Source organism: Paroedura picta, chromosome 4 (genome assembly GCF_049243985.1).
Source record: "Paroedura picta isolate Pp20150507F chromosome 4, Ppicta_v3.0, whole genome shotgun sequence".
Classification (NCBI taxonomy): Eukaryota; Metazoa; Chordata; class Lepidosauria; order Squamata; family Gekkonidae; genus Paroedura; species Paroedura picta.
The window spans coordinates 58,802,737-58,820,121 of record NC_135372.1 but is presented as its reverse complement, the minus strand read 5'-3'; the positions used below and the strand labels follow the sequence as shown (position 1 = coordinate 58,820,121).

The 17,385-nt window shown below is 44.2% G+C and overlaps 1 protein-coding gene across 2 annotated transcripts in view; it reads right to left on the bottom strand.

The window, feature by feature from the left end:
- The window catches only part of PALMD (palmdelphin), a 61,222-nt gene extending 44,545 nt beyond the window's left edge, over positions 1-16,677 (bottom strand). Inside the window, exon 1 of one of the 2 annotated variants that reach the window (XM_077333001.1) lies at positions 16,551-16,677. Coding sequence is in view for 1 of the 2 variants with exons in the window: in XM_077333000.1 (XP_077189115.1) it covers positions 48-52 (5 nt within the window). In the remaining variant the exon portion in view is untranslated. Of the gene's footprint in view, positions 1-47; positions 177-16,550 lie in introns of those variants that run through there. The other variant, XM_077333000.1, reaches the window with a different exon arrangement.
- Positions 16,678-17,385: the final 708 nt, after the last annotated feature.

The window sequence follows — 17,385 nt, the reverse complement described above, 5'->3', positions numbered from 1 at the left end:
TCCATTTCATTCTATCTGAAGAAGTGTGCATGCAGATGAAAACTTACATCATGAGTAAAATTTCTTAAAGATGCCACTGGACTCAGACTTTGTTCTGCTGCTTCAGACCTACCCAGCAACCAGACTGGATGAGATAAATTTTGTATCTATCAGGCTCGTCTTCAGTATTGATGCTTTCTGATGCCCAAGCAGTTGGCATTCCCAATGAGCAGACCTGGATGCTGTGGTGCCTAAGCAAGAAGAAGCAGGGGGATGGAAATGACCGTGTTGCTATAATCTTGGGAAATGAAACATCTGAATTCACTTATGATATAAACCTCCCTGAGCTCCTTGGAAGGGTAGTATAAAAATGCAAAAACAAACATATACATTTCAAAAATAGTCCACTTTACTTAGTGCCCATAATGAGGTAGCAAGTGAAGCCATCTCATAGCTAGGCTGCCTCTTGCTCAACACAGGAGATTTGGCAGAGATAATAATACTGACAGATGGGAACTGTCTGGTGATGGGAAAAGCATTGGCTTGGGGGGGGGGAATCAGCATTAGAAGGCCATGCAGTGACAGGAAAATAACATCATCAGAATACATAATGGAGGCCTCCTTTGAAAGTCCTTTCTATGGCTGCCTCTGTGGTTGATCACACTCTGGGCTGGGTATAAATAAAAATGTCTGCAGATGTGGTTTGTCTTCATTCAGAAAAATAACACACAAAGAGATGCCCTTGGACTGGCAAGCCTTTGAAAATTCAAATATGGCAAGAACTGGGGACTACACATGGGTGGAGATAGTGACTTTGGAAGTGTGATACTTTTGTGCTAGTGTTTTTTAGTTGTAGATGGTATTTTTTGTATTACAGTATTGTTGTTTGCCTTTAACAGATGGGCAGTTGGGTCCCAATGGGGACAAGTTGGCTTACACCATTTTCCTCTCCTCCATTTTATTCTCACAACAACCCTATGAGGTAGGTTAGGCTGAAGGTATGTGATAGGCCCAAGGTCATCTAACAAACATCCGTGGCAGAGTGGGGATTTGAACCTGGGTCTATGAGATCCTAGTGCAGGACTCTAACCATTATACCATGGCTGGCTAGTGTATCATGAAGATTCTGGACCCCTGTCCCTCATGGCTCATGAGAGTGGGTGATAAAAGGATCAGGAAACATCTCTGGGAAACTGTAAATCTCTCTCTTTCCTCAGGGACATTCTGGGAGAGTTTAAAGGAGATCAAGTGAAGAGACCATCACTTGATGTGTGGAACCCCGCCAACTACCATCCAGTCTCACAACCAGCATTTCTCGGAATGGTGGTTGAGCGGGTGTCTGTGAATCAATGATAAGCATTCCTAGGGGGTCTATTCCAGTCTGGCATCTGGTCTGGCCATGGGGTGGAAATGGCTCTGGTCACTCTTATGGATGACCTCCAGAGGCAGATCAAGGAGGGTTGGCAATGCTTATGGTGCTAGATCTCACACCAGCATTCAACATAGCTGATCATGAGCATTTGACTTGCTGCTGTCATGCCCGCACCCTCAGATTCATCACCAGGGGGCGCTCCAGAGGCAGAGGATCTCCCAGAGGCACCAGTGGACCCAACTGCCACAGATCAGGAGCTGCCTGATCCACCAGAGATAAGCAGCCTGGAACCAGTCAGGCTGAGACTCTGTCCTACTATGTCAAGCCTCTGAACAAGGCAATGACCTGCCCAGAAGACTCAACAGAGGAGAAGCACTGGAGGCCACAGGCCAAGACCCCAGCAAACCCCAAGCAGAGGAGGCAATCTATCCTGACACCTGTCAGATGATCAGTGCACCTGTCAGGGTAGATGGAGCCCAGGTGCACCTGCTTCCTCCAATGAAGATTGACTCTAGCTGCAGGCCCTCTGGCTGAGGGCTACTCTACACCAGTTTCTGGCTATATGACAAGGATCTTGGAGCAAGGTCCTTTGTGGGGACAATGCATGTGTAACCATGCCCTGAGCAGTCTCCATGGGAATGGGTGGAATATAAATGAAGTTATAAATATACTAGCTGCAAAGCCTGTTAATAAGAACGGGCTTTGAAAGCCCCCCCCAGGCCCCCGTGGGCCGCCGGCATCATGGCCGCCTCCCTGGGGCCTGCCAAGCGCTCTCGCCGCTTCTGTGAGGCAGCGAGAGCGCTTGCCAGGCCCTAGGGAATGGAACTTCCCCCCTCCCCACTGTTGCCACGGCCGCTTCCCTGGAGCCCGCCAAGTGCTTAAGCCACATCGTAGAGGTGGCATGGGCTCTTTGCAGGTCACAGGGAAAGGAATCTTCCCTCCCTGAGAGTGGGCAAGGAGGGAGGATGGGAGGTGGAGAGGGAGGGCCAATCATGAGGCCAGACAGCACCACATCCTGATTGGCCCTATTCAATCTCGGACAGGGAGGACAGTCTCCACCCCCAGGCCTGTTTCACAAATATATAAGAGGAACAATGGATAAGGATAAATACATAGGAAATGAAGGTGTAAAGGAAAGAATAGATTTGAGATCTGGGATAGCTCTGGTACCATCTAATGAAGAGGGTTAGCAGTAATAGATGGGTCCCAGGGGGATACGTTCACTTGGGGTATAGTGAAGAAAATACAGGAGATGGGGTGTGGTGGGTAATGAACAATGAAGATGAACTAGAAATCCAAGGGTTGCACTTCTGTGGGGAGGGGGGGGGAAGTACACTCAGTAGTAGTTGCTGAACTGACTCTACTGGCAGCCCACTTAGTTGAGCTTCTTACTCTGCCAAATACAATGAGTCCAAAGACAGGCAGTAAGGAGGAGTGAAAATTGGAATCAGGTGCAACAAAGGCAAGGAACTAACCGGCTGTGGCTGCTGTTAAGCCATTGCCTGAAGCAGCAATGAGGGAATGGAAAAGATGATTGACTGTGAACATACCACTGCCAATTCAGATAGAGACAGAGGAAGCGCTTCTAAAAGCAGAACTCACCAAGGCAGAATTGCAGGAGCAGAGCTGCCAAGATTTCCCTGTTGTTAAGTCTCGGGCAAAGGGGAAAGGAGGGTAGATCCTCCAGAGAATACAGAAGCTAGGCTGTGCAGAACTCATGTATAGTTTGAGAAATGATTAGAAGCAATATTATTATTCTAAAACCTGCATGATCCCAAAGCTATCTCCACTTTTACTGCAGGAGGATATTGTTTGTGTCATAATGAAGACTCTGACACCTTGCATTTGGCAAAACTTGGCCACAGCTTTATTCATAATTGAGTGTGGCGCAGCATGGGCCCATATGTGGCTTTCCAACTGCAAAGGCAGATAGCAGCCCACTGCCCTGGTTCTCCTGGTGAGCTATCCCACAGGAGGTGACTACTGGAGAAAACCTGCTGGGCATCAGACTCTGTTGGGGTCTCCAGTCACCCAGAAATGTGAGCCACATCATGGCCCTCTCATGCCTTGGTGGAGTGCCTCCTGGCCCACATCGTCATAGCGCCTTACAGGAGCTCCCAAACTCTGGAGAGGCCAGCACAAAAGCTTGGCCATCACCACAAACAATCCTCCCCATGCCTAAACTTGTCAGCTGTGATAATGACATGCAACCATTAAATAACATTACATTACTTAACAAACAGAAGCAAAAAATCCCTATCCTAACCAAAGGAGGGAGAGTGGATTGCCTCAACAGCCGTGCTGAGAGGGAGAAGAGACAGAACTCCACTGGGCGCTCCCTTATAAAGGTGAGCACCCAGCCTGGCCCTTCTTTCATGTGCTAACATGCGCCAGCTGCCTGCACTCTGGGGATGCTGCTGCCAGGCTTCCCAGCCTATATGCCGTGTCCATCTCCTAATGCACATCCCCCACAGGAACAAGAGCCCCCCAAGTAAGTCTGAGTTGCTCTTGCTCAAATGAATTTTATCAAGAGTGCTTCACTTGCTCCAAATCTTTGCTTTCCTTGGAAAAATTAGCATGTAACCCCCCCCCCCAGAATGTGGTTTCATGATGGTGAATGGAAGATCAGGGGTTATAGGCCAATGCCCAACCCCAAGGTTCCTTTCCCATGGCCATACACATCTCTTGGCTCTGCAGGTGGAGAATATGGTCCTTCAAAGAGAAGGCCAGAGTTGGCCACTGGGCTTGTTACTTAATCTTAGGATAGGTCCTAGCACGTAAAGGTCAACTGAAAGAATATTAGTCAGACCTAAAGAAACAATGAACATGCATGTACACACATATACATCCACATGCAGTTTGCCTGTGAATCTCCACATTTTGAAGTGCTGTAATACATGGGGGGAAAAAAACTAGTTTTGCATTTAAGGAAATACTGTGAAGCAGTCCTGGTTCAGCCTTTGTTTGTAGATTGTGGCATAGAAACATACAGCTGTAAGGGACATCATGACACAAACACTCTGTCCTTGAGCAGCTGGAATAGAGAGCTGTGATTTCTAAGACTCAGCATGGGTTTTGCAAGAACAAACCATGTCAGTCCAACCTTATCTCTTTTTAGGAGGAAGTGACTACCTTGCTGGATCAGGGAAATGCTTTGGACATAGTTTATCTGGATTTCAGTAAAGCGTTTGATAAGGTTCCACATGATATTCTTGTTGACAAGTTGGTAAAATGCGGTATGGATCCTAATTCTGTCAGGTGGATTGATAACTGGTTGACAGATCATACCCAGAGGGTACTTATTAAAGGTTCAGCATCCTCTTGGAGAAGAGTGAGGAGTACCCCAGGGATCTGTCCTGGGGCCTGTGTTGTTCAACATATTTATAAATGATTTGGATGAGGGTTTAGAGGGGATACTTATTAAATCTGCAGATGATACTAAATTGGGAGGGATAGCAAACACAACCAAAGACAGAATCAGAATACAGGATGATCCTGATAGGCTTGAGAAGTGGGCTAAACTGAATAAAATGAAGTTCAATAGGGACAAATGTAAAGTTCTGCATTTAGGTAGGAAAAACGAAATACACCATTATAGGATGGGGGAGACTTGCCTTGGCAGTAGCATGTGCAAAAAGGATCTAGGAGTCTTAGTAGACCACACATTGACCATGAGTCAACAGTGTGACTCGGTGGCTAAAAAGGCAAATGGGATTTTGGCCTGTATCAAACGGATCATGGGAAGTGATGGTACCGCTTTACTCTACTCTGGTTCACTTGGAGTACTGTGTTCAGTTTTAGGCACCACAGTTGAAGAGGGATGTAGACAAACTGGAGCATGTCCAGAGGAGGGCAACAAAGATGGTGAGGGTTTTGGAGACCAAGATGTATAAAGAAAGGTTGGGGGAGCTTGATCTGTTTAGCCTGGAGAGGAGACAACTGAGAGGGGATTTAACAAGCATCTTCAAGTATTTAAAAGGCTGTCATATAGAGGATGGAGCAGAGTTGTTCTCTTGTGCCCCGGAGAAACGGAACAGAACCAATGGGATGAAATTAATTCAAAAGAAATTCTGTCTAAACATCAGGAAGATGTTCCTGACAGTTAGAGCAGGTTCTCAGTGGAACAGGCTCCCTTGGGAGGTGGTGGGTTCTCCATCTTTGGACATTTTTAAACAAAGGCTAGATAGCCATCTGACGGAGACGATGATTTTGTGAAGGCTTAAGGGGGTGGCAGGTTACAATGGACGAGCCATAGGGTTGTGAGTGTCCTGCATAGTGCAGGGGGTTGGACTAGATGACCTATGCGGTATCTTCCAACTCTATGATTCTATGATTCTATGGGTCATCTAGTCAAACTCCTGCACAATGCAGGAAATTCACAGTCACCTCCCCACTCTCCTAGTGATCCCTGCTGTATCCCCTGAGGTAGGCAAAAAACCTTCAGGATCCCTGGCCAATCTGGCTTGGAAGAAAATGTCTCCCTGATCCCAAAGTGGGCCAGCCTTTCTCAACCTTTTTGCCATTGGGAAACCTCCAAAACATGCTTCAGACTTTGAGAAACCCCAGAAGTGGCGCGATTGTGAAGAATATGATTGGGAGGCATGGGGGACCCTTCCCTTCCTACCCCCTCCAGGCTCATCATTGGCCATTTTTTTGGGGGGGGCAGGTCATATCACCCAGTAAATGTTTAACAAATCTAAAAAAAACATTAAAAATTAATTAATACTCATCCATTCAGGAATCCCTTCCAGGGCTGTCTCCAGCCAGCACTGAAGGAGCACAAGGCTGCAGAGGGGTTTATTTCCTGCCGTTCTACAGCCAAAGCTTGTGTGTGTGTGGGAAAATGGAGTACAAGGTTGCTTGTTTTTTTTTCTTTTCCTGAATGAGCAGGGGGGGGGATGAGGGGTGGGGAGGCAATCTGAAAGGCAAATCTCGGCACATAGAAGTGTGCTCTTGGAGCACAGTCACTTTATAAATGAATGCAAAAATAAGTCTTGTGAGAGAATGCAACTGGGAACCAGGCAGTCTTTGAACTGACATCCTGATCAATCAGCAACAGACTGCTTTGTTACATCACCGTTGGGGGTACAGGGGAGGAAGTTAATCCAACAAAACACAGACATCTACACTTAATACTGAGGCTTTCGGGGCATTTCCCTCAATGTAGCAATTTATATCCGCTCCTGGATATCATGGAGAAAAGGTGGTATCACCGCCGATCAATCATAGATGTTGCACAGGGAAAATTTAAAACACTAAATATCAGAATGGAAATAGAATAACATATAGATGATTTTTTAAAATTCAGGTTCACCGGGGATAAAAAGCCCAGTGCAGATTCAGCCCGGGTCTTCATTGTGGAGAAAGGCAGAATATAAATAAAGTAAATCTATCTCAGTCTTTGTCTATCTGTGCACATATATGCTTATGGATGGCTACTGCATCAAACTAGGCTTCATCTTCTAAATCAGCAGTTCTATTTTATAATAGGATTCCAGAGAAAAACCTTTCCATGATAGCTTCTCTCGATAAAAAGCTGGGATGTAACTGCATAGGTAGATGTAATCACAAAGAGGTTTTAGGATCTCTGATACTGGGAATTTTTTTAAAAAAAATTATGATGTCTTGTTCTTTAGCATGACTCAGGCGAATGAATGCCTATGAGTCTGATTTGCTGTGTTCATGTGACATTCAATTCTTGTCTGAGGAAGCGTGCCTGCGCACAAAAGCTCACGCCTTGAATAAACCTTTGTTGGTCTTCAAGGTGCCACTGGACTCAAATTTTGTTGTTCTTTTCACTGTAATTCAGAACAAACTTGAAGCCAGGCCAGCTTTTGGCTAAGCAATCAATGTATTGTTGCTTTTATAAAGAGGCACAGAGAAAGGCTATTTTGGACACATGTGATTTTATCAACAATTCATTATTGTATTTAAAGGATGTCTGAAACCACACCAGTCTTTACTGTTTTCTCTGGGGTGATAAAGCAAGTTAGTTTTGCTTTAGTTCTGGGAAGGAACTGAATAGCTATGGCCATAATGATCCAGGCAGTCTGATGTTAAAAACAAAAACAAAAAACTCTCTTGATCTTAGGGGCATGAGTGTATCATTGCATTAGTATAAAAAAACTATTGAACTGACATTTTCAGATCACTGGAAAAGTGGCTTGATAGCCAGTAGTTATTCAGGGATGTTTTAATGAGGCTTTCAAAAATGCAGGAACCTTGCTTATTGTAGAATAGCGATCCCCAACCTGTGGGCCATGGACCACATGTGGTCCTTCGACTAATTGGAGGTGGGCCCCGAAGGACACCTTCTCCCCCCCCCCCGGCCCTTTACTTCATCCCCCCCCCAGCCCTTTACAACACACTTCATTGTTGTGGCATGTCTGTATCTTATTTTGAAGGGATGTTTAAACATTACCATAGCGATCAGAGAGCACTAGGACAGTGGTTGAGAGTAGAGGAGTAAACTACCCCCCCTCCACCGGGCCTCAGTAAAAGGCTTTGAGTGGTCCCCGGTGAGTGGTCCCCAGCGTTGACTGGTCCCCGGTGATAAAAAGGTTGGGGACCACTGTTGTAGAAAGTTGGTAACCCCTTTGTCTTACTTGCCTTCTGCTTTCCATTCCTGATGCTGTTCAATACAAGTTTGGATTGTCTGTTTATACGAGGACAGGCAGATAGAAATTAATATCCATTCCCTATTTATCTCTAGGTTCAGGTGTCTTCAGCATGGGTCTCATCCTGGGAGTGGGCAGAGGTGGTATGTCATCTCATTGTTCTTTTGCTACAGGGAAAGGTAGGTTCCTCCATGTTCACTGTCTCTATGATCATTACAGATATGTGGTAAACCATGCAGCCTACATGACCAAAAGGAAAGTTGTAGAACAAAACTTGCATGGAGGAATAACACTTGGGGGTGGAGGTCCTTTCCACTTTCATAAGCCCCCACGTGGACTCACATTTCTCAGTGTCACCCCACCCACCGAACTGTAGACTGAGTTTAATACACTTGCTTAGCAGATAAGATGACCAGCAGTGCTGGCCACGCCATCCCTCACTTCCGATCGGTCAAGACAACTCATATACTCTAGCTTGAACTGTCTGATTGGATTTTGCCACTTGCCTGAGCAGAACACTCTGATAAAGAATACTGTTTGCATCCACAGATCACTAGAACGTGACAAGGGTCATAGTTCTTTTAGCCTTTGCTAATGGCTGTTCTGTTTCTAAGAAGAATGGTTAGCTTTCCATTTTTATATCTGCTGGTCTTAAGTTACTTTCCAGTATGATCTCATTAGCTGAGCATGTTTTTCAATCAAACATGAGCTCAGGCAGCTTATATATTGGGCAAGCTGTACATGAAAGTCAAATTCTTGGAATGCCATTGGTGCACTCTGCAAATCTTGATTGGCAAACACAGAACTCGCTACCAAGGAACCACTGCACCTGATATCCAGTTGACATGAAAACTCTCATTTTCTGAGATGGACAGTAACATACTCCCAGCTTTTTTCATGTCTTTCTGCCTTACGTAACAACTGCTTCTATATATTCTGACTCACTGTTTCCTTGGCCCTCGTTGCCCTGTTCACAGCCTGATGGAAAGCTTTCTACTGAAAGACAGCTCTTGTGCTACTGTCTATTATATGGGAAACACACATAATTACATTTTTTTCATAGAAAATAAAACAAAAGGTCAGCATACAGCAGGCTCTTGAAATTAGAACACAGCAATTCTTTGAAACTGCTAACAGAGGATGTACTGGGTATTTGGGTGCGAATAAGCAAACCAAGTGTGTTTCTGGGAAATAATTATATCCTCCTTTTGCTTCCATGTACAGAATTTGCTTGTAGGCCTGATGCCCAAAGGGGCTCTCTCATATTAGAGCTCCAATCCAAGGTACAGGTCAGCATTTTGCCCCTATACCCATGAGCACATTATTGCATTTATTACTTCTGATGAGTAACTATAGCCCTTTGGTGAAATAAACTGGTTTACTCTCGCTGAAGCCTTTGGAGCTCTGCTCATTTAAATCCCTGGCGGATTCAAACTGTAATTATCACATGGTTGCATGCTTGCATCTAAAAGGATCCATAAAGTGGAGATTAAAGTAGTGCGGTGAAGCACCTGCTCCAAAATAACACAAAGCTAAATTCTGAATGGGATAGGCAGTGGCAGCTTTAAATATCAAAGAGCACCCGAGAAGATCCTAGGAGGACTTGGGCTTTGGTGGAGGTGCATAGCGCATGAAAGTGCTAAACAGAGTTACCCTTTTCTAAGACCAGGACTTAGAAGGAAGTAACTGTGTTTAGGATGGAACGGTTATTGTGAAATTTAACACTGGCCCCTGAAGAGAGATTAAATAACATTGTTTTGTTAAGTATGGCAGGACCCCTGCCTCTCTGGCTGGCACCCTGTCCTTTCCACAACTAGTAGTGCTGCTCAATAGTCTAGACTTGTGCCAAAGCCAGACCCTGTAAATACCTGGCCAGACACTGCTGGGCCAGAATCCATCTTGGAAGCCCCTCTCTTCAGCTTGTCCTTCACTACAGGTTGGGAATCACAGGTATCACCTGACTCGAATATTGCTCTCCTCCTTCTCCCCCACCCCATTGTATTACTGATTCAGAGACCTGGCTATTTGTCCAAGGGCTCCTAGGCATACCACTTTGTCTTACACCAATGACTCATACTTGGCCCTTCTGTCGGGGGAAATCTCTTCCCTAACCTCAGCAGTTAGACCAGTTGAGACATGTGCCTATTATGCACTGTCGCTGAAACGGCCACATGGAGAATGCGGAGGAGGAAGAAGCAAAGCAAACCGCTTACGCACAGGACGGAACGCAACGGTGGCAAAACCCAGAGTATCCGATTATGCACGTGGCTACTCCGGAGCCGCTTCTGGCTGTGCCCTGGTTGCAGGAAGCTACACTTTCTTCCGCATCTCGCTAACGCAGCTTTTTCAGCGGCATACATTGACTCTGCGCCCAGTTGCCACCTGCAGCGTGCATAATTGGTGATTTTAGCCGCCCCCATTCCACCCCGAATGCGGACCTTCCACTCCGTGCATAATGGGCCTTGATGGCTCCTTTTCTTAGATCCATTAACTACTTTGTCTAAGCCTGTTAACACCTATCTCTGGACCCGGCCAGGGCATTGCCCAGCATCCTGCTCCATAGAAAATTGTGCTTTCTGATTCGAGACCCATTGGAAGCTCCCTTCACGCTGGATCGTGTTACAACTCTCTGCCTTTCTACTCTTCAAGACCAGTCATTATACTGAAAGCTCTTTTCCCACTCTATTTTTTCCTAAACGACTGCTTGCTAGCGTGATATATATATATATACAGATATTTCCCTATTATTTTCTCTTCAATAAAGATTGTTATTTTTACATACCTGTTGTCTGCCTTGAATTCTTAAGGGTGTAATCATCTCATAAACATTGGCTAATGATCCATTTCGCTATGTTACCACCTCTCCCTAAGCTCATTCCCCACTGCTGAATATGCACATGTTGCAGGACACGCGTTTCTGGTAACAGTTTGGAGCTCTCCTGTGACTATTGGGCCATGCATGTTTTAAGAATGTATGGCAGCATTCTAAGGGCCTTTTCGCACGGGGATCTTTGTTGCAAATTGTTTGCGGAATGAAAAATCGCCATTTAAAATAGTGGAATTCGTCGTTATGCATACCTGCCTTTGTAGTGGAATCAGTTGCGTTTTTTAGCGTTTCCCACAGGCTTCCGGTCTCGGCAGAAATCGCTAGAAAGGAAGCGCTATTGCCAAGCTCGTCCCGCCCCTGGCCGTCAAGCAGCCAATGGGCAGCCATTAGCATGCTCCCAAACAGCCCCCTTCCCTTTAAGAAAGGTTTTTTTTTTTTTAAAAAATGACCCATAGCAACGAATCTAGGTAGATTCGTTGCAACGGAGAGACCCATCCAGCTGCCTAATGTGAGCTGTCGTTTGATTGTATGATCGTTTGCACGCTGCCTCGAGTGATAAAAAAAAAATCCCCCCCCTCTCACGGGCCCGATTTTCGGCTGAATTTATTTGTAAAAAATAAAGGGACTTTATTTCAGCAAACAGGCTTTTCAGTGGTTTGTGCTTGGTGACTAAAGGTGAAGGACTGAAGCCAGGGAAGCCTCTAAACAGAAAGAGGCTCGCCGGTGCGTTTATCCCCGCTCGCTCGGAGAAAAAAAAATGGCGATCGCTTCGCCGGAAGTTTGGAGGAGAGAGCCAGGGGGAGGGACTTTGAAGAACCAGCAACAATGGTAACGCACAGGTCTTTAGCGCTACTGTTGCAGATTGGTTGCAGGAGTGTATCGCTATCCGGAGGGTGAATCCACTTTTCTGGATTCCCCTGAAAGCGCCACAACGAAGCGCTTTTTGCGGGTCGGTTTCAGGATTGTTGCAGATTGTCTACGACGTCGTGGGTTATGGCAAATTAGTAGCGTTTCCAATTAGCAACCATTGTGCTATTTTGAAGCCGTGCGAAATGGCCCTAAGTATTTGTAAGCCATCCTTTTTCTACTTCTAGCACACCAAGAAAGCACTTATTAAGTCTTGTTTTATAAAGTTTGTCAACATTTCATTCATTTATTTACTTGTATTCTGCCTTTCTTGCTGAGATTCAAGGCAGATCATATGTGAGTAGGAACAAAGAGAATTTTCCTTTATCAGCTTTTAAAAACATTTTGCACTTCAGTAGCTTTTCTGTTTGCATTCCACAGTGTGATGTTTTCAATTCTTTTTGTTACTTTGTGAAACTATTTGAAATAGTGCATCATGAAATTGCTTGCTTTGTTCAAGCGTCCCTGTCAAAACTCAGCAATGCTTTACAGGCATATTCACAAAATACGTGCTGTAAATACAAATGACTGTGCCTTTATCACATTCCCTCTCCTCACCAGTTCTCTCTTTTCCAAGCCACAACTTTTCTTTTATAAAAATCGGGGGTGGTTTAAGAATCTGTAGGACCATTTTAAGGATGCATGGGGTCCTACCAGAGTACAATTGCGGCAGGAGCAGAGGGGGCCCCCCACAGTGCAATGGCATGTCCCTCCAAGAATCCTTAAAGAGGGAACGGGGGGGGGGGGGAGAGGCTACTGTCCTGATCCATGGGGGGGAAAGGGGCCGTGTGGTGCCCCTGGACTCTTGCTCCTTTCCACTAATAAAAATTGCAATCTGTACTGTCAGGTTTCTTTTTTTTCTTCATTTGCTAGACCTGGGCCCATTCTGAATACATTTGATAATGCACTTTCAATGTGCTTCTGCAGCTGGATTTTCCTATGCGGAACAGGATAATCTACTTCTAAAGTGCAATGAAAGTGCATTATCCAACATGTGCAGAATGGGCCCTGGAAAGGGGGAATGAAATAATGTGTTGATTTCAGACAAGGTAAAATTCACTCAGTGATAGTGATGATAATGAAACAGTTTAAAAAACAAAGGAGGAGGGGTTAATGTGAAGAAAATCAGACTGCAAAGTACAAGGGGGAGAGGGAGACGTGCTGAACTGGAACATATGGAACCATAAATGTATTTTTAAATACTTCACTATCTACATCCAGTTGTTAAATAATGGAATACAATTCAAATGTTGTAATTCCTAATCAGGGTCTTTTGGAAAGAAAATAAAATCACAGACAGGTACAGAGAAATCAAATCTAAAAAAAATTAACAATCCCCCCCTCAAATAATTTCCTTTTAATTCCTGTTTCTCCTTATCTCAAGGCATCTTTTCCCCATGGCCCTTTCCTTTCTTTTAACATGCATGTGTGCGATCAGGTCTCAAAGTAAACAACAGAGCTGGATGATCTCATGTTAAATTGTGCTGGTCAGAAGAATCCCCCTTTCCTCTGTCTCTGATGAAGTATGCATGCAGGCAGAACCTTATATCTTGAATAAAACTTCATTGGTATTTTTTATCTCTCTCTCTCGCTGCCTCTTTCCCTCCCCTTCTCTTCTTCCTCCCACCTCCCTTTCCGTCTCAGTTAGGAGGGGGGGGGGGAGGATGTAACAGCCAATGGAGGGAAGGAGCCTTGGTTTTGCACCTCTCCTCAGCTGACTGAGGGAGACCAGTGAAAGGAAGCTGCAATGTGGTGGCAGCAGCAGCCCTGAGGAAGGAAGCAGGAGGCAGCCAGTTGCTTGTGTGGGCTGGATATGGGCCCTTGATGAGCCAGTTCCAGTCTGAGAGCCATATGTTTGACACCCACGATCTATTTTCATTTAATTAATTATCTCATTTATATGCCACCTTTCCCTGAAGATATACCATAGAGTTTGCTATCCCAAAGCAACACTTTCTCCAGGTTAACTGATGTCTGGAGATTAGTTGTAATTCCAAGAGAACTCCGGGCCACCCTTAAAGGCTGGGAATCCAGTTTGTTTCTGTGGCTTCAGTAGGAAACCTAAGAAAACAACATAATCCCAAGAAATCTGGTGAATTCTGATGAGTAATCTGAAGTGGCTGCTGATCTGCTGTTTATATGGTGACGAATGCCATGGGACTTCTCAGATGCAAATACATTCAAAACACTGCATTCCAAATAATGAAACCGCCAATGATTAAGAATATTAAATGGCTGAGAGGGAAGAGGCACTGTAAGCAGAGTGAGTTCAATTGAGGAACATGGAATTCACAAGAACTGCAGGACTACTAGTTTGAAACTAATTAATGGGGATACCTAAAAACATGTGATTGAAACTGAGTTGGATGTGTGCCAGTGATCCTTCAGAGTATCTAATATCTGGACACATTTGAAATGCTGTAGTACATCTTTTCAAGGATTTTATTGCAGATCAAAGATCATCTGTTTTACAGCAATCAAAGGCACGAGATCTGCCTGCTCTTTATGTGACTTAGAGAGCATTCCTACGCAAGCCTGCTCAGCAACCTGCTCAAATCTATTCATTGAGTTTTAGATTAATATTCAAAGTGTAAATAAGTCAGCGCTCATAAGGAGTTTAGTAGCAATGCTACATCAATTGTGAAGTCACAATCACCAACATTGGAGTCCATCTTGTACCCACTAGAGGAAGCATAAATGGTACAAATTTAATCACTGTGGTAACACATGTACAAAACCATGAAAATTATTGATCTCCTTTAAAAAATATCAAGGATCCAGTGTACATGAATTTGTACGTTCACACATGAGAATGGGGCTTCTCGTCCCTCTTACAATGGCGGGGCAACCTAGTAGACTATTGATCAATCATGACAAATGGGGCTTTGTGGCAGGGAGACATAGTGGTGGCTTTAATTCTAAAGTGGAAAACTGGCCATTGGTTAAGGAAAGTAACACAGGGTGATGGTCACCATGCAGAAGGAGAAAGAGAGAGAACTATCCCCTAAGGAGGGATGAAGTCTTGCATACAGTAGAAGAGTGCAAGTGACAACAGGAAGAGCCCCAAGGAGTCTCAGTTTTAGAATGTAAGATTATTTCTAATAGTGAAGGATATGTCACATTGAGTACTGGAGACATGGTTAACTCTATGTAAACCATGTTATCTGTATTCTCTTAACGAACTTTAGGATATGCTCTAAGGGAAGCAGTGAAAAGCAACCCTGTAAAGCATTTGTACTGGAAATCATTTTACTTTCACCAAAAACTCCACAGTAAAGCAAGTGTAGATGCTTAGTACTGTATACTAGCAATACATCAACATTCTTTTATAATGTTAATCATATTGAAATAAGTTTTTAAAAACAAAACTTCACAGACAATACAGATCTATTTACATTCAGTAAAAGAAAACACATACACAATTAAAATGCACATACAGGATGGAAGGAATACCTAATTAAAAACAAAACAGAAAGACTTCCTTGTGGGCAGAAGACAATGACAGGTGGGGCCAGATGGGTCTCCCTGGAGAAGAATCCCATAATTTTGGTCCCATGATTAAGATGACCCTTTCTCAAATTTCTACCAATGAGATGATGAGGGCATCAAAAAAACAAAAACAAAAAAGGTGCCTGGAGGTGAACAACAGTGGTCGTGTGAGTAGATATGGAAGTAGGAAATCCATTAGATTTCTTGGTCCTGAGCAAAATTGGTCAATGTTGGAATCTTGAATTGAGTCCAGAAGCTAATTGGAAACCAGTATAAGTGGGACCAGACTGGGATGATGTGGTCTCTACAACCCACTCCAGGCAGTATTCTGAAACAATTGTACTGCTATATTTCAGCTGTATGGCACAGCTGCTGAATCAGCCAAGGCCACTAGTTGTTCTAGTTCTCTGCCATGCTCTGGGCATGAACTGGGCCAAAAATACTCCATTCCCGGACTTGAATAATTTCCTAAATCAGCTTCTGAATTCTCCCTTTAAGATTTTGACTCCTCAGTAGTTTTCACTGATGATTTTGTGCCCTGCAAAACTTAGTTTGGTTTTGCTTCTTAAATCCCTGCTGTGGTCTGCCCATTCAAACTTTGGTGTCCTGTCATCGGTGGCCTGTGATATAGCAAAATTACAGACCATTATCTGTTGCCTAGTACCTAGAGATCACTGCAGAAGGATCTTCATTTCTTTTTTTCTACATTAATCTGGAATTGCTACTGTCTCCTGATTTCATTCTAGCACCAGTTCAACACATATGCATACCACAGATGAAACAGATGCCCACAAGCAATTAAACACTCAGCTGTCACTGGGACTATATAGAGGGGATGGGGAAATCCCATTTTTTTCTCCAAGTTCTAGTTATTTTTTAAAGAAAATGATTTAGACCAGAATGGGGCACAGGCAGTACTAAAATCTCCCCCTTGGAATGCCGAGCAAGTTGTTATGTGTTGGCAGATTATGCGGGCAGGAGGAAAGCCTTTCCAGCCAGGTTACTGACCACCAGACCAGAACATCACTTACTTAGGGTTGACAACTGTCAATTGGGGGTGGAGCCAAGGCAGGGCAGGGTTTGAGGTGAGGAGGGAACTCAGCAGGGTACAACGGCATAGAGTCTGGTCTATAAAGCAGTCATTTTCACCAGGGAGGCCAGGAGATGAGCTGTAATTCAAGGAGCTCTACAGGCCCCACCTGCAACCTTAAGCTCACCCCTAGCATAGAAGTAAAAACAGCAGAGCCACACAATGGATTGCAGCATCCAGGGGGTAAAAATACTGAACACAATCAATACATTCATCTCATTTTCCCCAAGTGGCACAAAATATCTCAGAAACACTTGATCTCTTTCTTACCTTTATGCTTTTGAAGACTATTCAGGAAAAATCTCCACAGGAGCCTTGTTCCATTGCAGTAACTATCAGTGACACGTGGCAGCAGGTCACAGGGTAAGCAAGGGAGGTCCCAGATAAAAATGGCCATCTAACTACTATTGACCTTTATTAAGTGTCTCATCCAGGAAGGAGGTACCTGCTAGCACAGCATATTCCAACCAATCTGTTGTTGATTGCAATTTGACAGCTGCACACCCTGATCTCTACTCCTGTGTGGTCGTTGATATTTTACAGCTTGGTAAATATTTAACTTGGCAAAGGTATATTTGGATAGGTTACCACACCCCCACAAACATGTGAATATACATTCATATCACATGGGGACTTAGCTTGTGTGTTTGTGCAGGGTACAGAAAACTGGGATCTTACCTAGAGAGGGGTCTGTGAGTGGTGAGTTTTCAGACAGAAAAAGATGACAAAGACCTGATTTCAAAGGAATACAGAGTTTATTCTGGGAGTTGATACAATAGTGTGTGTATGGGGAAATAACCCTAAGCAAATACTAGCAGTACTAAATCAAAACACAGGGACATTCCTTATCCTAATTAATATGGCAACAACCAAACATTCAGCCGAGCTATTCTATACTGAAGCGGGAGTTATTCTTTGACCCAGAGGTATGTTTATTGTTTGGAAAATAAAGGGGGGGGGGAGAGAGATCAAGGCAGGAGGCAAAGATTACCTGTTCAATTCCACAAAGAAATCAGGTGGAAGAAGGAGGAATTTAGTGTTTGTGTTGGAAGTCTGTTGCAATTCCTTTGGTATCCAGCATCCAACTTCAATCTGGCTCTAAAAC